This window comes from Pseudoliparis swirei, chromosome 23 (assembly GCF_029220125.1).
Source record: "Pseudoliparis swirei isolate HS2019 ecotype Mariana Trench chromosome 23, NWPU_hadal_v1, whole genome shotgun sequence".
In the NCBI taxonomy this organism is placed as follows: Eukaryota; Metazoa; Chordata; class Actinopteri; order Perciformes; family Liparidae; genus Pseudoliparis; species Pseudoliparis swirei.
Window position 1 is genome coordinate 7,994,208 of NC_079410.1, and position 20,986 is coordinate 8,015,193.

The 20,986-nt window shown below is 44.1% G+C and overlaps 2 protein-coding genes across 3 annotated transcripts; one reads left to right on the forward strand and one right to left on the reverse strand.

The window, feature by feature from the left end:
* Positions 1 to 2,020: 2,020 nt before the first annotated feature.
* On the reverse strand, positions 2,021 to 6,027 carry jpt2 (Jupiter microtubule associated homolog 2). Its single transcript, XM_056407026.1, has 5 exons — positions 5,847 to 6,027; positions 5,057 to 5,208; positions 4,345 to 4,490; positions 3,773 to 3,812; positions 2,021 to 3,460 (listed from the first exon to the last, which is right to left on the reverse strand). The coding sequence occupies exons 1-5, from the start codon at positions 5,900 to 5,902 to the stop codon at positions 3,204 to 3,206; spliced, it is 651 nt and encodes a 216-aa protein (XP_056263001.1). The 5' UTR covers positions 5,903 to 6,027; the 3' UTR covers positions 2,021 to 3,203.
* Positions 6,028 to 6,950: 923 nt separating this feature from the next.
* Positions 6,951 to 20,913, forward strand: cramp1 (cramped chromatin regulator homolog 1). 2 transcript variants are annotated; one of them, XM_056407158.1, is made up of 20 exons: positions 6,951 to 7,027; positions 8,783 to 9,159; positions 10,450 to 10,652; positions 10,759 to 10,912; positions 11,246 to 11,329; positions 11,513 to 11,561; positions 11,751 to 11,836; positions 12,372 to 12,495; positions 12,916 to 12,997; positions 13,798 to 14,745; positions 14,929 to 15,106; positions 15,465 to 15,637; positions 15,735 to 15,809; positions 15,951 to 16,032; positions 16,265 to 16,372; positions 17,068 to 17,225; positions 17,583 to 17,769; positions 17,922 to 18,089; positions 18,624 to 18,769; positions 19,073 to 20,913. In XM_056407158.1, exons 2-20 carry the CDS (start codon positions 8,784 to 8,786, stop codon positions 19,181 to 19,183), a joined length of 3,492 nt encoding a protein of 1,163 aa, XP_056263133.1. In that variant the 5' UTR covers positions 6,951 to 7,027; position 8,783; the 3' UTR covers positions 19,184 to 20,913. The 2 variants fall into 2 exon arrangements, with proteins under 2 accessions (XP_056263133.1, XP_056263132.1); XM_056407157.1 differs by lacking the exon at positions 6,951 to 7,027 and adding an exon at positions 8,118 to 8,400.
* The last annotated feature ends 73 nt before the right edge of the window (positions 20,914 to 20,986 follow it).

Below are 20,986 nucleotides of genomic sequence, written 5' to 3' on the forward strand. Positions count from 1 at the left end.
ATATAGAAATGTTATGAAATTTGCCGTTCTCTCTTTTGACAGTTGAGGATAAAACAGAAACACGATCTGACAACGACCACCGCAACAAACAAAACTATCCACATATTTACATACCACATTTTTTTAAAAGGCCAACCTCCATACATTGATATCTTGTTGGCATATTCAATCTACATGAAAGTAAAATGAAAATAGATCTTCAAAAAGTTATTTCCTTCTATATTTCCTCATTAATGTGATCCTTTCCTCCATCTAAACTTCATATTACTAAATTGAATTTGGTTCATATAGTCTCATTTTAGCCGGTGGTTTTATTTTGGAAGTTGAAACCGGAAGCTATAACTAATCTTTTTAGCGGACTTGACGGAAGTCTACAGTAGTACAGTACCTGGTGCTAACGTGTAATAATAGTGACAATGCACTCGCCAATAAATATAAATTCCAAATAAACAAAAGCAGTTATACACGATTACACCATATAATACCTGTGGACCATTTAAATAGATAATATACTATTTTCAGTTGAGATACTAATTCCCACCGATTTAAAATATGGTCATTATTCAGCTTCTTGCTGCAAAAGCACACGAGTTAAAAACGTTGCACTTCTTATAAAATTATTGCAAATGTAGGCATTATTTTCCTGTAAAGGATTAATAATATCAACAGGTAACAAATATGCTCAACAAGACTACTGTATAAATTTATTTCATCTACCTCCATATTTAACAACCATTTCCAACAGCACACAATATAAAACCAGTTAATACAGAGCAATACTCACATTAACCTTCTTTTATTTCCACTGAAAGAGGAGAAGGCAGTATTAATGTTTACAACATGCAATAGTCAGACAAACAGAGGCTCCAGCTGTTCAGATTTCAATCAGCAGGTGGCAGTGAAATACTGACTATATTTTCATTTCACACCAGTGGGTTTTCTTCAGAAGGTGCTTTGTAACCAACAGGTGCTTTGAGGTTGAGGCCAACTATTGCACCACAAGGTGTACAAAGCAGAACTTGGTTAAAGTTGTGAGACATAAATACGATACCAGTTTCCTTAGCATGTAAAATACTAAAAACTATTTGCAGTCATTGTTAAGCTCTTTGTCATTTACTTCTTGACTAAAGAACCTTTTAAAACAAATTTCCTCCAATCCATGAATAACAAGGAAAATCCGTTGCAATAAGCAAAAATATTTCATACAACGAATACAGTAACGAGAAGATAGTTTTAATCAAGATAAGTAAACAAGTGGATTCCGACTGATCTTCAACTGATAATCTGGAGACGTTTGACGGCTGGGACTTCTCTGGATAAATATGAGAAATTCACAGCAGCAGCTCCAGCCTTCAACCTGGAGACAGGTCATCAAACAGATGTAACACCTGTGTTCGTGAGCATCACTTGTCCCATGTTGTTGGCTGAAAGGAAGCCCGTTCGGCACCATCTTTAAGTTAACCGAGAAGTATGTCGTTCATCAGCCTTGCGCTCGTTAAAAAAGTTATTATGAATGAGGAAGTCACGCAATGTCCTGGTTTTAAAATACCTAATCATTATATAAGCCCATGAAACACGAGTTGAAGACATTACAAAGAAGTTGCATGTGAAAGAGGATTTGGGTTTTCAAGACAGTCACAGTTGTCCAAACGATCAGCTACAACACATTTATCATAACGCGCTTACAACTGTAAGCCCAATAGGATCCGAGCATGTGAATTTAATTTCAGGCATGACATCAAGTTGAGCCCTTTTGTGTCTGGCCTTCATTGTTAGGAAAGTGTTGCTCAAGTATCATTTTCTTTTTGTGCTTCAACATATGTATCCATTCTTTAATTAAGAATAAAGGGAGACCTGGTTTTGTGGGTTGCCAGGTATCATACAAATAGGACTCATGTCCATCTCAGTATTAGTGTACGTGTATTGAAACTGAACCCGACAAACATTTAACAAGGTTACTTACATTGTTTGTTTTAATTAAAGTTTGAATTTGCCATGCTTTCAGAAAGTAAACAAAATAAACTTTTTAATGCAAAACAGTTTTATTGCAATACACAGGTTTTTCTTCTACGCTCATTGCCTGCCAGGCACATCAACACGAATGGGGGAAGGGGGGGGGGGGGGGGCGCAGGCCAGCAACAGAATAGCATTAATGTGAGTCATGAATTGGGTGAAAAGGGTTTTTATCAATTAGGCCACCTGGACTCAGGTAGACCACACGATTGTCCAGAGTTCACTCGTCTCCAGCCGTTTTAATTTAAAACATAAACAGAGGCCTACCCCACACATAAAAAGGCATGTTCTCAGATAAAGAAAGCAACAAAGAGAAAGCAGGTAGTACCAGCGCAATACATCCACATACAATCAAAATGGAATTTTAAGGAGTAAACAATTGCATTAATCTTTGTTTCATTCCACTTTTTGGCATTTATCCTTGAACAGAGATTATGCTTCGGCAGCAGATTATTAATGTTAGACAGATGTTGAGATGACGGGATGATTAAGGAAACGTCAAGAAAGATGAAAATGTGCTACGGCTTCATTTATAGTCGTTGGTTTGAGTCCAACACATGTATTATTTTGTAAAACCGCAAAATACAAGGTTCCATGCATCAATCCAATAAAGATCCAGCAACACACAACGAAGGTGGCACTAGTGGAACTCCCCGTCACAATTTACATAGGCGATGTATTCACCCCCTGCTGATTGAACGGCTACATAATAATGCTTCAAACAAGAGGCGTCAACATTTTAGCAAATGCGTGTCTTGAATTTGTACGGTGGGATTTTCTTACATAGTCATTTAAATCTAGGACTGTTTAAAGCTGATGATTGTACAACAACGACAACGTCTAAACCATTCCTGAGATGGAAAAATGTTTTCAAAACTGTCAGAAACATCAAAAAAACTGCAATTGAACAGTGTGACAGTAAAAGTGATTAGGTAATAGTAGCTAGCCTGTTGAGTGGTGATTGTAGGATTCATTGAAAAATAAGACAAAGAGCTGGAAGCAAGAAATAGGGCCAAAAGTGCAAGAAGTTGAGGAGAACATATGTGAATAGGAATCTGGTGAGAACAAAACGTCCTGCTCCGTGTTTAAATGTACAGGTGAAATAACCGTGGTGGAATGAGAGAAGATTGACAGGGGAGCAGACAAAGAGTGCATGAACACAAACAGGGAGGAGATGCACGTTTAGCTGATCAGTAGAATACCACACTAGACTTTCCTCCAGGGGGGTTGAGGACCCTGTTGTGAGAACGATGCTTGGGTCCCAGATGAGGCTCGTGGTTCTTCACCTCGACAGTCGGATGCGTCTTCTTAGGAGGTGAGGGTGAGGAAGGAGGGGGCTCGGACACAGCAGGGGCTGGGACAGCAGCAGGCTCTTCTTTGGCCGGCATGGGCGCTGGGGGGGCCACCTCCTCCTTCACCTCAGGTTGGCTGACCTTGGCTTCTGGTGCTGTGAGGCGAAAACAAAACCACCTTTCAGAAATTCAAAAACAGATCCTAAAAGTATAAAGACCCATTTCCAACAAAAATATACAATAGAAATCCCATATTTAGCTTAAATAGGCATGCGTGTGCAAATGGTAAAGATTTTTTATTAATTGAAGGGTAAATAGAATAGATAGATATCCAATGGGTGCAAAATAAAAAAAACTACATTAATTCTAATCCCTGTGATCTCTATAATAATACCCGTTATTAAGAGTAGGATGACTCGATATAAAAGTAATCTAAAAGAGAAAACATTTCTTGTGATGCAACTTACCAGGTGATGATACGGATTCAGGTCCCAGACTTAAATAGTCCTGAAAAAAAATAGATGGAGATAAGAGTATCACTGTGTAAAAACAACTCCTCCTTATGTTGCTTGAATGAAACTAAAATAGCTTCGCACATCAGTGCAACTTCAAATTAAAGTAGTTTCTTGAAAAGAAGATTATAATCTCAACACAAATATAAACTGGTTAAATAAACAGCTTCAAAATGTTGCAGAAAACTGGACATTTTTATTGATTTCTTAAAGAAGAGGCTGCTGAGAATTTATTTGAGTCACTGCTGAGATTGTTGCAATGGACCCAGCTGTGTTAAAATACTTTGGTTGCACAAACACTATTGATCCATAGGGATGACTGATTGATGCACCAGTGTATGTGACACAGTTGCCATATGTTAAAGTCATACAGGATCAAATGAGTATTACATATTTGATAAGAGGCAACAAGCAGACTGTTGAACCTTAACTGCACAAGGGTTAAGAAAAAAAGGAATGAAAAATACAAAGAAATATTTCTTTTAAATGGTGGCAAAAAGAGTACCAAATGTAGGTGCACGGCCTACCTTTGGCTTATTAGGGTGGCTTCGGCTTAAGACAGGTGCACTCTCTGCAGCACCGAATATGTCGCTGGCTGGTCCACCGGGAGCTTTGTGTCTCTGTTGCCGAGCTGGAGGTTCAGGATCCCCGAATATTCCACTACTCTTCCCACCTACACAAAGTATCACCAATATGCGTGATATGTCTTGCAGCAGTGACAGCATCATAATTGCACACTTTGTAACAATTAATTTTGATTGCATGTTGAACTACCCTGACAATTTTGTGGTATTGCAGACCAATGACACTGACAGAACTTATATGGAGTTAGGAAATATGTTGACATCTGAATTGAGCTTAATCAAGAGCAGTCATCTTTCATTATCAGCATTATCCCCCACGTGCATAAGAAAATGATGGTGTGATATACTGTACACATACTACAGTGCAGTGCCAACACCACAGGGAAAAAATAAACAGATAAGGCAGTCATGGTGACTCAGCAGTCTGTCTGTAAACTCAGTCAATCTTTTAACAGTAGTCTGAACTGATTACATTCCTGACTATACCAGATACTCCATATGACCTGCAGGTGGATTCATTTCAGACAGAGAGAACATTTACAGTGTGCATACTGAAATTATCCAACTAAATAACACTTTCCACACTATGGACATTGATAAGGGGTATGACTGGCCAACCTCTGCATATCAATTAGCCCTGGCATGTTGATCTGACCTGGAGGATTGGAGCGCTTGGGTGCACTCTGGGACTCCTCTGGTGGAGCAAAGAGTTTAGAGGCCATCCTATTAGGTCTTCTTGGTGCTGCAGAGTCATCTTCATAGGCACCAAACAAGTTACTGGAGCCACCTCCGGGAGGCTGCAACACCCTGCAGGGAATGAAGTAAAGTAGCACATTAATAAGATCCCATCACATGTATTCATCACAGTCTCATTTAATCAATTAGTAATGGAGTTTAATGTTTACTGGCTACTATACTATGAGAAAAAGTATGCTAATTATTTCTGTTGTGTACATAAAGATCTATTGTTTAGCTGCGAGTTATTTGACTATTGGCAGGGTAACGTAACGTTGTATTCAGGGGCATTGCGCCGTCCGTACGTCTGAAAACTCCGGCTTGTTAGAATTGAAGCTTTGCGACACTTTTCCAGTTATTAAAAGCACACAGCATGCAGGAAGCGGACTCTATATTGTGGGACTAGAAGGAAACTTAAACGCCGCCGTCGGCGAGTACAAAGAAGAGCAGTCCGAGGTGTCTTTTATATTTCCGCAGGCGCAGCAGACAACGCCTGGCCGGCTAGCTTAAAAGCTAGCTAAATATTAACTGTTAAAGTTAGCTAACGCGAGACAACTCAAACCCACACCCTTAACTCGCGTAATGCGTCGCTCATTGCTAATGTTAGGTTTAAAGGTTGGTAAAAAAAAAACTCCAATAAGACACTTGAAATAAGACATTGTCGGCCATTTCTTACAGAGATAACCAAGCTACACGAGCATATTCTTTACCTCGAGCTTGGTTTCGTGCCGGTATCCAGCCCTTGAAAGATGTTAGTCGAAGTCATAATGTCGCTTTGTGTTTGATTCTACACGTTTCCGAAGACAATTTCGTCAGTTTGCCAACTGTACCGCCCGTCTGCGCGTGCTCAAATCTACTGGTGAAGAATGTCAGTCCGCCTCCCAACAGCGACACGGAGGGATATAAGTGGTCCAACGCCCCAATCTGCCGAGTGGTGAGGTGCGCTCGTTTCGAATCACCCGGTGCCCCGCTGGGAAATATTGATCTTGGAAACCATTGGGTAGAAGTCGTCCGAGACAATACTGTGATGTGATTATTACATTATTAATGACGCAGTTTATTTAGCATCTGTTGATCTGTTGTACAGGTCGTATATAAAAACTAAACGAATAAACAAAGGAAACTCCACTCCGCTGGTCTTTCACAGAGACCAAATCCGTGCACTTTTCTTGATATATGACGCTTGTTTTGTAACACCGGTGCGACTGGCCTGAAGAAAGGCATTTGTGGGCTAGAGTATGATATATTACCAAGCTTACGTGCAGATGCTATTGAATTAAAAGCCCTTTGTATTATATTTTGTTTGCTTACTAGCAGTGTTTCGTTGCCAGTCTTAAACATCAGATTTTAAATCCGTTTGGCCGGGTCGTTTTAGGCGTAGCCTACGACAGGATGGAAATCAAGTGCGTCCTCTGGGTTTGGCCAGTGATTTGATCGTGAAAAATGACAATCACTTTCTGGGCGGAACTTATTTTTAAACCGCCAAAAACCGTCATTGCGGCAATCAAATGTTGTTGAAACAACGCTTTATTACTAACAGTGTGTTAGATTATCAAAGAAGTAAAACTGGCTTTAAATGTAAAAAATTAAAAACATATTGGGAAATGTATACGGCATGACCGGAAAAGAATGGTAATTGGTCCATCGGCATCGTTTCTCTCACTAACAATTGGCGGATCTGTCTGTCGATCAAGTTCTAACCGTCGTCCTCGTGTTTTTCTGACCAATCACAGGCTTTGTTTTCGAGTCGTAATGGGCGTGTCTAAACGCGTGCTCCATCCAACTGCAGGAACTGTCATCGGTAACAAGAAACAAGCTGGACGGATGCAGTCAGCTGGCAATGCTAGTCCGTGTCTCGATTATTAATACCACCAAAAGGCTTCCACATCAGGTAATTCCTAAACTTTGATTCGTGTTATCCATCTAACAAACTGTCTGAGGCTCTGGGTATAATAACCGGGACGCTAGAAGCCGTTTTCGCCACGTGATGGCTTGTTTGACTGTCCCAGAGTTAGCTGGCCGACAGCAGTAGCGATGCTAGGCGTACCACGTTCTGTATGGAGACGACTATTACATGTATTTAATACAGCTTAGTACAGCAACGTTAACGATAACTTAGTGTTTATGCCGTATATAGTATTAGCCATCACCACGTCATACTCTTAGAATAGTGTCAACCTTCTCGTGTAAAAGCAGAGACAGTGGTTGGACTATGACATTGTAAAGGCAACTTAACTCTGAAATAAGTGTGATGCTGTGAGATGTTAGACTAACTTGAACCTACATCAAAACAATAGCGTGTTTTGATGATACATGAATTGTATCTACATTCATGTATCAAGATTACACCAACTTCCAGTTGAAATATTTCCGACCAGCAAAAGTAAATATGAACACACATACTAGGAGTTCATGGTTCTCACTGCTGTCAGGTCAGTTGTACATTGTGGCTGATGGAATCTGAGATTTTGCATTAAGATGACTAAAAAAAGGGATTTAAAAACTGTGTGGGGATGTAGAAAGGGGGACGTCCCTCGACATTTCCATACACAAACTACTCATGTTCAATAGGTATTTCTTTGTGTAGCTCTCTCTCGCTGGCATCCTTCTATGCTGTCACACTCCAGGATATTCAGAAATAAATGGATTCGTATATGATAATCGAGAAACACAACATTCTATCATGTTTACACATTTTAAATACAGTATACACGTAATACAGTTGTTGTTGATGTTCACCAGGCACATACCGCCTCGTCTAGACACATGATTAGTATGTGTATGAGGCGATAGTGATGCCAGCAATTAGAGCATGCTCACAAAACCTTGTAATTGCAGGATGTATATGAAATACATCGTTTTGCAGACATAATTTCTGCATGCGATGGTGACGTAGTGGCAAACAAAGTCCACTTGCGCACAGGTTAGTACAACTATCTATGCTTCTCCATTCAGATGAGCTCCACTGACATATGCCGCGGTAAAGTCTTCCTGGATGCATGCAGTAAATGTGTCTGATTTGTGAGTGTGTTGTAGTTTTATTTCTTTTTGCAAATAAGCATTGAGTAATGTTGCTGATAGAAAACAGTTGAACTGCGCAGAGAGTTCAGCTCAGTCGAAGCAGAAGCGAGGAGAGGGCAGAAAGCGGAGAGATCGGTCTCGGTTTTATTATGCTCGATTTGAACCGTATTTTCCAATCTAACCGGTCGGACTCATGGTGAAAAGAAAGAAGACGTCGCCTACTAGCGAAGAACACGAAGATGGGTAAAAATATGTTTAAAATAAACACTTTATTTAGAGGTCGAATCCACCGACGGGGTTCGTTGTCGTTTCTGCAGGGCGCTAAACTGAAAAGCGCTCGCATTTGAATTTAGTTGAAATTCAACCGACAATATTGTCCTTTCAAGTCGAAAGACACTCGGTAAAACACCGCCGCCAGTTCCTAAAGTATTTCGGTTGTTGAATATAATTTATCTCAAGACGTTTAATGCATATATTTGGTGTTGTTTTGTCGGGACTGGAGAGGGGATTTGAAACAAACAGCGGCGGCCATGTTGAGAGACAGGGAACGTCGTCTTTAGAAGTTAATTTCACACACCGCTTTGCTCCCAATGTGAACATTTTTCCCCTGAATGTGTGTTGGCAGCATGACACTGGGCTCCAGGGAGGCGATCGGTGTCGAAGGGAGGAGGAATCCGTCCAGAAAGCCCGAAGGTTGCGACGAGGAGGAGAGCGGAGAGCAGGCGAGCGAGGAGCGCAGTACAAAGGGAGACGACGGAGTGGAAATTCTTAATCCATCAACTACGGGTCTCAGCCCCGGTTCTGCTCCGGTTCTACCGGCCTCTCCGCCGAACCGGACCGGTTTTGACTCGACCCAGCATTCCCAGTCCTCCGCGGAGCCCGCCCCTCCGTGTCACGACCAGCATCATTTTCTCCGATCAAGCGTCCGACCAGCGAGCAAACGGATCCGGAAGGATTCGATCGGCTCGACCATCAATGGACACGGAGGGGCGAAATCGAAAGGTACTGGATGTTGTGAGCTCCGGGAGAAGTGATGACAGCAGCTCGGGGAGAAGTGAGCATCGGCAGGGGGTCTCCCCTCAGTTGTCACTGTGTTTACACTCTGTTGACCAGGGATGGCTAAGCTGCTGCTGGCTTTGTTGGGTTCTCCCTCTGGGCCACTGGCTGGGTCGTTACTCTGGGCAGATATTTTTTTTGGGACTGCTCCAAGTTGCAAAAAAACTCCTGTAAACAATTTATGTTCAACATAATATTCACGCAGAGATGTTAAATTTGCAATTAGGTTTTAGTTTAAGTTACTTGTAAACTTGCCTTTACGGTTTAAAACCCTGTTTTGACTGGTGAGTGTAGACACAATAAATCAGGTTAAATGCTTCAGTGTTTCTGCATGGGCATGAGAGCAGATTATAAGAGCAGCATTGTTATAAACGGTTGCTTGTACTTTTATTTGCTTAAAAAAATATTTTCAGCAAATAGAAAAATTGAGCAGACTGAGTTTATTGTCTTCAACAATTTAACTCATCCACTGATCCGACCAGTAGGTAATTTAGCAAGTATTTCCTTCCTTGAGGATTTAGTTTTTCACTTACAGATGTTGTGAGGAAATATTACGGACTTGTTTCAGTTTGTATAATTATTCTGCTCCGTTATGAGAGAATATCAGTGTTTTTCTCTCCTGAAAATTGTCATTCTTAATGACTGACTTTCTGTTATTGTTGTTAGAACGAGCTGTGATCGTTTCATCAAATGTTTATTTAGGTTGCCCAGGTGTCGACCAGTCGACCAAGGAAGCCCTACTTATTTTTTATATGATGCTATATTGGTCCACATCTATTTTCAGAGGGACACATCTAGCTTAGTGCCTATGACCCACAGAGATTTGTATTTGTAAATGAAAACCCATTTTGGCTGAATATCTACAGCAACTGCCTCTGTGCATGTGTTATTGTGTCTGGCATTGTGCTCTGTTCTGGGGTAAACACAGTCGTTGGGGCCCATACGGAGTTGGTTGTGGACCTGTGTGCTGTAGGGACTGATTGTTTTTCCTGTCTCCTTGCCAGAGCTGAACCACAAGCTCTGCAGATTGTGCAGTATAGTTGCAGTGGGCGGTTTTGTGTGCATGCATTTTAGCATCTCCCGAAAAAAACCACAAACTACAATTATTTCTTTGCATGCCATACATAACAACCCATGTTGTTTGTTTCAATTCTTACATTTTTGAATTTTGAAGTTTTTTTCTCTGAATGTTGCTTGACTGATGGTGTTGATGCCTCCTGTGTCTGTGTCACTCAGGGGCAGAGAATGGCTCCTCCTCTCAGGGGACAGTGGGACAGTCGGGGCCAGTGGCCGGCTCCACGGGCGGAGTGTCGAAGGCCTCCAAGGGCCAGGGGTCAGCTGAGAAGGAGGAGCAAGCTGGTAACCAGAAGAGGGCCCGTCGGCAGTGGGAGTCTTGGAGCACAGAGGACAAAAACAGCTTCTTTGAGGGCCTCTATGAGGTAAAGCGTCATCAGTCACAAGGTGGCACTTCCTTATGTGCCACAACTTTGAATTTAAAAGTTTCGATTTATTTTTTGACATCTTGTGCTCAACTCTGGTCCCCAGCATGGGAAGGACTTCGAGGCGATCCAGAACAACATTGCAATGAAGTACAAGAAAAGGGGAAAGCCAGCCAACATGGTGAAGAACAAGGAGCAGGTTCGCCACTTCTACTACCGGACCTGGCACAAGATCTCAAAACACATTGACTTTGCCAACGGTGAGCTGCCTCTTTATCTTTGCCACCCCAAAACAGGTGGGACCCGACTGAGTCTCAGTGAAAGTTTGAGGGTAAAACACTCTTTATTTCGAAAGAGTTGGAGCGCCACGTGACATGTTGTTTTACAATAATACCGTACAGCTTGTACCATCTCGCCTTGTCTCACAAGAAAAGTTTAATATATATTCATGCCTGGACCATGTGTTATTTCAACAATTCCTACACTAGTGTTGAAATAACATTTCTTTCGGTAGGGAGACTTGACTCAAAGGGTATGCGTCCTGAATCCCTCTCTACAGCACTGTTGTGACTTGTGCCACCTTCTCTTCTCAGTGTACTCCAGAGTGCTGAAGAAATCCTCTCAAGAACTGTACGGCCTCATCTGCTACGCCGAGCTGCGCAAAAAAGTTGGCGGGTGTAAGTGAAGGCTGTGCTTGAGTTTGAATGCATGACTTTTTTGAAATGGTTTTGAGTGAGTGTTGTTCTGCTGTTGGTTTGGGACACAAGGGAGGTGATGAAACGCTGCCCCCTCCCAGTCACGGGGGGCGGCTGCTCCTGAGGGACGATGTGGTAAACAGCTCTGTGTTTTATCTTTGACAGTAATGGATGATAAGAACGTGTCAAAGCTGAACGAACTAATCCAACAAGGGTAAGTCTGTAGTCAAAATCGAGAGCGGAAAAATGCATGGCCTCCTCACACGGTTTCAGTTTTTATGTTAAATATCACAAGCTGTGTTTAACATGTGACGACAGCGCTTTTACAATTGTTCCACTGATTCTGAGACGTGTATGTGAACCCAAGAAGTTGTCCTTAACATGAAAGCGTCTGTTTGACCAGGGCCACCACCGTGCGCTCCAAAGGGAGGAACCTGCGAATCAAAGCCCCCATGTGCCGAGCACTGAAGAAACTTTGTGACCCAGACGGTGAGCGTGTGATTCACAGACACAAAGTGCATACATTCAAAGTAAACAAACTTCATGGCTAAAAAAAATACAAACCACGTGACGGTGAGGCACAGGGTTTGTGGGGGCGGGGTTTTGGCAATAACAATGGCAGCGTGTGGGCTAGTGGTGTTTCCATGGGAACAATGTGGGAGCAAAGTGAGGAGGAGGAGGGAGATGAAGGACACGACTTGTCTGCCACTTAAGTTGGAGAAACATTTGCTTGAACCAAGGATGATCTTTCTTATTCAGTCGGTGTTTGTTTTTAGCTCTGTATCGGCGAGGTCTTGGTCCCGGTTTGTTATTTCCTCTTCAGTACCAGCGAGTTTGGCGACTGGTTCGCTGTCGGCTGTATTGTACTGTTCATGTTGTACTTTAGGTTCAGTAATTAGTTCCGTGTTATAACATCATACTTTCACACGCTGGCCTTTTTGCTCAAAAACACTTTGACTTTTCCCGCGTGAGATCGTCGTCGTTGTTACTCGTTCCATCCCGCTGTGTCTTCGTGTCTTTACAGGAGTGAGTGACGAAGAGGACCAGAAGCCAGTGCGTCTGCCCCTGAAGGTGGCCGTGGAGCTCCAACCGCGCAGCAACCACTCCTGGGCCCGCGTTCAGAGTCTAGCCCACAACCCTCGCCTCAGGTCGGCCTGTTAACTAATGTCTGAGTGGAGTCTATGACCAACAAACACAATCGTGATTTCTTAATAATCGGCTTCGAAGCAGAACTTGGAATACACTTTTAGCCCCTGATTGGGAATCGGCAGTTTTCAGCCACATCATGACAACGTGAAAACACTTTATTGTTTGCTTATGTACTATATTCTCTGTCTTTTGGCAAATCAACGCCAGTTTTTAGATGTAGGAAAAGTATTTATGTATAGAATGTTTTAAGTTTCCCGGATCAGTGGCTAAAGTGAATCTATATTCTCATATATATGTGTCTTAATTAGGTGTTGGACCTAAGAGTGCGTTATGTGTTACTAGATCACCGGCCCAGTGCCGTGTTGCCACAGCGGCCTGTACATCAACACGGATCTCTTTCTGTGTCTTTTCCGACGCAGGATGGTGGTGGAGCTCCACAGGAAAGTCTCCAGCCTGATTGATTATCTGAAACAGAAGTGGGCATACCAGGACCAGCGGATCGTATCCTTTTTAAAACATCGTATGATTTTTTTCGAGCAGTATTGATTGCATTGCGGTTTAGAACAAGGGATGCACAGTGCGAGGGCGCACGTCCGTGGTAGAAGGTTGTCATGTGACAGTAGAGCAGAGAGCTTCAGATCATTTACCTCTCCCTGTAAGGGTTATAGGTACTGGAACCCAAAAGCACGACAAACACCGGAATGCAGGAGGAGGCAGTTTACTGTGTGTTTCAGGCAGGGTCAAAACCAGGTAGTCAGTCCAACAGGGCAACAAATCCAAAAAGGGGCAGGTAAAATCTTGAGTCGGGTAAACAGGCAAACAGGGTCGTAACAGGCAGGTCAGGAAGAAACTCTAGTAATGCTGGAAGGTTTGGCGGTGACACACAAGACAATCTGGCAGAGGACAAGTGGAAGTGAGGGAGCTAAATAGTGAGGGACTAATGAGGTGATGGGCTGCAGGTGAGAAGGGCGTGAGGACCAGGTGCAGGGAATGAGGGACAATCAGGTGAGGATGACAGCAACTGGAATGACAGGAGAGTTTATGAAACATGTACGCAGGATGACTTTAACTAGGATGGTGGGGAATTCGTGACACTCCCACCCGTAACTGATCAAATGGATTGTGTTTAAGACGAGGGTTCTCTTTATTTCACACACAAGCTTCTACGTTGCATACATTTTTATTTTCTTTGGTGTGTGATTTGGAGCAGCGGTATTCCACGTCAGCATTAACCATTTGTGAACTGTTAACGGGTCTATTTCTGTTATTTCTGTCTGAGTCCTTGACACGTGATGCTTCAGCTAAAGAGTCTCATGGAGAGGGAGGCTCTGGAGGTCGGCCCATCCAGCACAGCATCTCCCAGCGAATCCCAGCAGGACGACCTCTTCCTCTACCCCGCTGAGAGCAGCACTTTGACCACACTGCCTGGTGTGGCACGTGTCGTGCACTCCAAGGCCTCCTGCACTGTCCACTGGCTAGAAAGTGGCAAGAGCCGGCCGAATGCCAAGGAGCTGCCCGCGGCTCAGATCCTGGGTATTCACACGGCGCCTTCACTTCGGACTGGCACTAAATCTGGACGGGGCGGCGCCGCCACCGCCGCCGCCGGTGCTTCAGTGACTGCATTGTGCGATAGTCGACGAACTGAGCCCCTTAACCCCGAGCCTTCACAAGACTGCTCTACGAAGGTAGAGGAGAAGAGGCCTCAGTCTGTGTCTGTCCCCGCCTCCTCTCAGCAGACCGCGGCTCTTCGGGAAGAGGGGGCTGGGATAGGAGCCTTGGAAGGTGGGAAGATCGGCACTGGTGTGAAGGCCAGTAGTGGTTTAGCAGGGAGCAAAAGCCTCGAGAAGTTGTGCAGTGCCGCAGAAAGCTCCTCGGAGCCGTGTCACGAGGAGCAGAACGCCAGCAGCTCCTCCCCGGAGGCCAACCGGACTCCCCCCGCCAAACCGCCGGTGTCCGGCTCCGAGGAGGGGATGTCGCAGGGCGCTGCCCCGGCAGCCAGGGAACGGGCTGTGGAGCAGATCAGAGGGGAGGGCTGGAGCGCACGCGACGCCGAGAACGTCACGCTGGCCGAGCTCTACCTGATGTTCGGGAAGCCCGGCAAGCTGCAGCTGGAGTACGAGTGGCAGCCCATCGCAGTTCCTTTCAACAACCAAGAGAACGGACAAGCCCAGCTCAAGCCCCTCAGGACGCAGCACGTGTTGCGCTGCCTGCTCAAGCTGGTTGCCACTGAGGTCAATCCTAAACCTTTGGTAGGGATTAGATGTTACTTGTTACTTTATGGTTGCCGGTTGCCAGATATCTATTTGACCCAGGATGCAAAAAACCCATCTAAATGTCATGATTATTTGTGACGCTATTTGAAACACCAGTGAGAGCATTGCTGAGACATGTACGCGTAGAGCAGGCCGTGTCTCATCTATCGTCTCCTCCAGGCTCCAGAGCTGTGCTCCACTGCTCCATCCCCACACAAGACCCACCAGGAGGAGCAGAACCAGGCCCTCACGCCTCCAGGGAAGGGTCCCGGAGCAGGTGTGCGCAGCCCCAGCTGTGGCCGGCAGCAGGCCTCCGTCCGCGGGGCCCGGTTCCACCTGCCAACTGCTGGAGTCTCAGGTATTCGAGCATTAAAAAACGCATTCAACTTTTGATGAATCGTGAATCATATCCCACATGTCAGCTTTAAATCTCGGCCCGTTGTAAGACTGCTGCTGTTGGGGGTAATGTGTGTTTGTGCTGATGTTGCTGTAGTTGTTGTTCTTTGACCACGAGGAGAAACTGTATCGTGCAACTCATTCCTGCTTCATAGCCGACTGATTGAACAATACTTTGTGTGCTGTATTTTCCATTTTGTGTATTGTTAGAAAACCCCAGGAAACAGAAAGTCCAGTTTCTCTCGTGTGTGTTTGGATGCTGCTCAATGGTTTTAAATGCTTGGCACACATGACATCTCTTACTTCCTCCCCCTCTTAAGGTGGTCGCAACCTCCCCCGCTCTCTGCTGGGGTCGGCGGCGAGCGGCGAGGCCGAATGCGGCATGTTCGCGGTGCCCACCACGCTGCCCCCCAACTGCTCGCGGCACAACCGAATGTTCTCCCCCAACAAGGAAGCCGAGCTCGCCCTCAAACAGCAGCTCGACTCCATCAGTGTAAGACCAGGCGACGCGTTGCTTTTTACACCAACTAAATATGTCTCGCGTCCACAGGCACAAATGTAACTATGCGCTGTGTCCTTTTCTTTCACAGATGCAGTCGGATCTTTTCCTTTCGAGACAGAGAAAACCTCGAAACAGACAACTCCGGAAACCACTCGTAGTTCAGGTAAGAGGAGAACAGAGCGGCGTTTCACTCGATCTAGTCCCTAACTTATCGTGTTGGGCAATCGGTTGAATCTTTGAACTGTAAATGTGTTTTTAGTGTTTCTCTGTGCATTTAGTTCAGTGGCTTCTGTCTCGCCCACAGCGAACACTTCTACCACGAACTACAGGAGACACTCCTCAGCATGTGTGCTCCTTCTCCATCCTCTCCAACTCCTCTGCCACAGGTACTCTTCAGGCCTCCTGATCCTACAGGACAGCGTGTTGTCAGCAGACGATAGACGTGTTTAGATGATTGTACTTATAGTGTCGCATAACACTGTCATACTTGTGTTCTTGACATTAGGTCTTTGAAAAGGCTTCGTCCAACATGCTTTTTGTACATAACTAAATGTCATTTCTCGTTCTCAACAGCCATTCTGCTCATCTCCCGCTCTCACTTCCTGTTTCTTCCCTCAGGAACTGGATCTTTCCGGCCAATCCACACTCGCCTGGCTCCTTCCTCCCGCCCCCTCCTGTCCAAAGCTTCCCCTGCAGCGTCCAGCTCTGCAGCAGCCAGCCTCTCCAGTACGTTCTGTTGTCATGATTTCATCTATTTTCTTTTTTTTGTCCTGTTTTAAACTAAATTCTAGATGCAGTATAATTGATGTTGCACCGTGGAAGTACGAGTATTAGTTTGACCTCTTCATGGACTCCGATGACGTGACCTTTTCACTCCTTCAATGTGCTCAACAACAGGAAGACTACTAAACAATGTATCCACACAGAGAGCTGCACATTGTTGGACCTGTCAAAGGAAAAGTAACCCTTCACATTGAGTCCGTTGAGTTCTTTGCAGTTTGTATTGTTCTGCCATCTCAGAGTCCTAGTTAAGGGCTTCATACACACACACAACAATATTCTAAAGATATAGTTTTTCCTTTTGTAAGACACTGCGGATTCAATGGATTTTTAGACAAAATTGTGTTCCAGTTTCGAATGATATGAAAATGCTTGAGTTCTTTACTCCCACATGATCTCTGACAGTCACTATGCACAAATACTCTTTTGTGCAGGAGTAAAAAGACCAAAAGAACATTCTTCCAGCTTCTCATTATTCTCTCCAGCGTTCACTTCTTTATATTCATTGTTGCTGCGTTTAATTGCTGAGGTTACTTTTTTTTTTGGTCCATCCTCACATGCTCCGTTACTATTACTACTAATTGGGTTTAGTGCTGATGTGACAGATCCCTTGTGTTTCTAAACGGTGAATACTCTTTCAGGTGCCATTGACCTGGCTGCTAAGTCTGCAGGTATCATCCCTGGCAGTCCCTGCCGGGAGCTGAACTCTCCCGCTGTTGATAACGGCGCCCTGCTGCACACCACGCCCATTGTTGATGCGGAACCAGACGCTCAACTCCTCCAGCACAATGTCCCAGAGGTCAGCAGCACACACTCACACACTCACACTGATACAAACTGGGAGCTTTGCCTCACTCGGTTTCTACTTCGAGAGATAATTACTTTATAACTACTTAGCTGTGAGGGGGAAGGATGAGTCTATTGACGATGATGGCTGACTGCAGTTATTAGTGTAAAACGATGAGATGCTGATGTTGAGTCGGGACCCACAACAGTGAAAAGTCAAGTTTCGGTTGTCATTCTATCCAAGCCTGGCCAGCTGGGTAGAAAACACATGCATGTTGCTCTGAAAACTCATCTGTTGAGGGAATGAAATCGAAGAAAATCTTACCAAAGCAGCCTCTAAATAAGTGTTGTTATTGTCTCATTCTTACAGAATGGTCACCCTCCATCGTCTTCTGGAGTGACCGGTGGTAGGGACTCGATCCTCTCTCCCCCCAGCGTGGCCTCGCTCCTGGACATCTCTCTCCCCGGCCCCCCCGAAGAGGCTCTAGCCCCCGGAGAACCTCAGATGCACATCAGCGACTCCATCATCGAGCTCGCCATCAACTCCGCCCACTATGGTGCGTCGCAGATTCTCTCCCATATGCTAACAACACGGAAACCTGACGTGTGGGATGTTTATTTCTTTAAAACTGAGAAATTGCAGTTGTGTATTAGCATTAAATTAAGAATATACTGAAGCAAAAATGTGTGTTTGCCTGATATGCTGCAGGTGAGGAAGCCTCTCTGTCTCCAGCCAAGCTGAGCAACAGCGACGGCTCCAAACTGTTGGCCTCGTCTCCCTCAGTCAGCCCCTCCAGAGGCTGGATCCCGTCGCCCAGCCACGACCCCCAGTGGTACCCCAGCGACTCGTCTGACTCCACACTGGGATGCCTCCTCTGTAAGTCTTTTTTCTATTCTAAATAATTAACCGCAAAGGGCATGCATCAGATCTTCTTTGGAGCTCGACTGAACACTACTAAGTGTTTCCTGTCCAAATATTAGATACTATAAATCAGAGTTAAAGAGTGAGACAGACACACAGACTGTTGAATTGAAAATGTCAGAATAAATTCCGAGTGCAGGTCACTGAAAACTCTAACATCAACTCATTGATTAGTTTTTGCCCGTCATTAAAAAAATTAAAAAGCTGAACATACAGCGGGTCGACTTCTGCCTGAGTTACTGTAGAAAAATCACAGATTGCTATTTTGACTGTAAAACCATACATATTAGCTTTAATATCACAAAGGAGCCAATAAAGTAAAACCCAGTAATCTCAGTAAACATTCACAAAGAACACTTGGTGCCTTTAATTATCTTATTAATGCACAATAACACAGACGCACCTGTGGACTTCCTCATGCAGCGGAGCCCGTGAAGAGGACTTTGTCTGCTGTCCCTTCACTTCACGGTCTGTCTCTTTCCCTTCCAGCCAGCATGGTCTCTCCTGATAAGGGCAAGCGGACCACCCTGACCCCCTCTGGCCCCTCCAGCGGCACAGCTTTGCTTGGTCCCAGTCTCCTGGACTGCAACTCCCATGATTCCTTTCAGTCCCGTGGCCTTCCTGATGTGGCAGAGGTACGTTCTTGTTATTTATTTTTTCAGTTGTAAACTCTTTGACAGTCTAAAAATGGGCTTCCTTGTAATTAGTTCGACCTTTTTGGGAAAGACAAATGAGAAGAGTGACACCACTGTCATACATTAAGCTACGGACAGTTGAGGAAACGGCTCAATGGTAACAAAATCCCTCGAATGTCATATATTCCGGAGCTCTCTGGGTACAAAAAAGGGGGATTTTAATCTATTTTCCTCAGTCCTAGCTGCTGCTCAGGCTGGTGTCCGTACTGTTGTGCATTGAACGCTCTCTGGTTGTGCTCGCAGATGGACTCTCAGCTTGCTTGCATGATGAGTGAGAGCAGTGTGGACTACATCGCACGCTTCAACGACTTGGCCCAGGAGCTGGCTGTGAACGAGCCCTCCATCCCCCCATGAGAGGTCCTGGCTCCAGCAACCCACGGGCATCTTGAAGGGCTCTGTCGAGACTTTTCTCCACGCTATCCCTTCTACTTTGGAGAAAAGACGCCCGCCCCCCTGCCCCCCCTCCTGTTTGTAAAAGTGCAATAATAGCAGTGAACCGTGACCGTTGTTCAAAGCGAGTTCAAAACTCGTTGGTGTCACTGAACTGTTCTTTAAGTGGAAACGCCCTTTAAAAAACGAACACTTTAGAAAAACAAATGCGTTTACAAAACACAACCTCATGTACGGGAACAAACTATGCCATATTTGAACAAACAACATTTTGACTGATCTGTTATGTCTCTTCCTGCTCTGTGTGTCCGTCTCCTATTCGCTGAGATTAAGCCCACAACATGTGGAAACCCGCCACAATGTGCAGGCCAGATCCAAGTAGCGGCGCCGACGGGAGATTTTCAAAGTAATGGCAAAGTTCAAAAAAACTACTGCCCTCCTTTCCAGATGTTTTTGATCAGTTTGAGGTTTTATTGGTTGCATTTGAGGAACGCAGCATGCCGTGATGCGTGTTCGGAATCAGGTTTGTCATTTCTCGCCGGTCAAATGTTACAGGCCAAACGGCAGCTTTGATTTTTACTACTTCAATTAAAGTTTGCGCTGAAATCACATTGGAGTTAAATGTGCAGTCGCTTCATGCGGATTCTCACTTTTTTAAAGTATGTTGAGACGAGAATAGCGATGCAATGCTCTTCGGGTCTGTTTGTTGTTGCGTAAACAGGTCGACGTTCAGTTTTGGCATTTTAAATAACTTCTATTGGAGTATTTCGTTCGACTGCTTTGACAAATAACATCGATCATTTACTTTATCTCTCTTGCAAGAAGCGAGTCGAGCTGATTTCAGGCGACTGAACAGAAAGTTACTCCATATTCATTTTTATTGACAAACTAAAATAGAAAATGTCCGTGGTGTTACACTCCCTTTCAAGCGAACAGGCACAAGTATGAAATTATATTAAACAATAAAGCCATAGTTTTAAGCTTTTTTTTTTTTAAAGTAGTTTTGTAACCTGATTGGTTGTGTTCAAAACATTAATACTTCATTGACTAGTAAAAACACTCCCCATGCGGGGAGGTTGGAGGTCAAAAGATGCTTTAAAGTGCTTTCCCCATGTAGATTTGATGCAATGTGCTGTTGTGAACAGCAACCACACACCTACCACGTGACGTCCATACTTATTACATCCACATTTTCTGAATTTCAATTAACCAGCATCATCAATATACAGTATTGTGAACGTTTTGTCTCGACAACATGTTTAATCTTATCTCGGAGTGTACACTTTAGGAGAGCTCTTGTTATCATTCCACAGATAGGATTTAAAATGTTTGTCTCCAAGCACCTTGAGGGCTTTGACGCTACAGTGTAAAAGCTCTTGCGATGTTTATTCATTTGTGAAAAGGCTTCATCTTCACACACTAGATACAATGAAGATGATTCTTAATAAGGAATAAACAGCAGGTTCATCTTTGAATCTGGCATGTTGAATTTTTGTTGAAGGATTTATTTGTACAAATGTCAATAAACTTTACTGCGCTTTTTGTAACATAACGTAAATTGTTATTTGGACTATTTATTGTTAACATTTCAGAAATATAATTTTTTTGTCTAACTTAATATTAAGAAAGAATGAACTGTTTTCAGTTTGTATAATGTGTTTTCATTCTGTGTATAAAGATAGTTATAAAAACCTTGTTTGTTTTATTCAGTGTGTGTACTCAGTGTGTGTACTTAGTGGTAAACCAGTTCCAATACAAACCGTTAAA

Coding starts and splice junctions, on each gene's coding strand:
- jpt2 (XM_056407026.1), bottom strand. CDS start 5,902: ATGACTTCGACTAACATCTTTCAAGGGCTGGATACCGGCACGAAACCA. Junction 5,209..5,846: donor GGCACGAAACCAAGCTCGAG/GTAAAGAATATG, acceptor CATTCCCTGCAG/GGTGTTGCAGCCTCCCGGAG. Junction 4,491..5,056: donor CAAGCGCTCCAATCCTCCAG/GTCAGATCAACA, acceptor TACTTTGTGTAG/GTGGGAAGAGTAGTGGAATA.
- cramp1 (XM_056407157.1), top strand. CDS start 8,351: ATGGTGAAAAGAAAGAAGACGTCGCCTACTAGCGAAGAACACGAAGAT. Junction 15,638..15,734: donor AGCAGCTCGACTCCATCAGT/GTAAGACCAGGC, acceptor TTTCTTTCACAG/ATGCAGTCGGATCTTTTCCT. Junction 15,810..15,950: donor GGAAACCACTCGTAGTTCAG/GTAAGAGGAGAA, acceptor TCTCGCCCACAG/CGAACACTTCTACCACGAAC.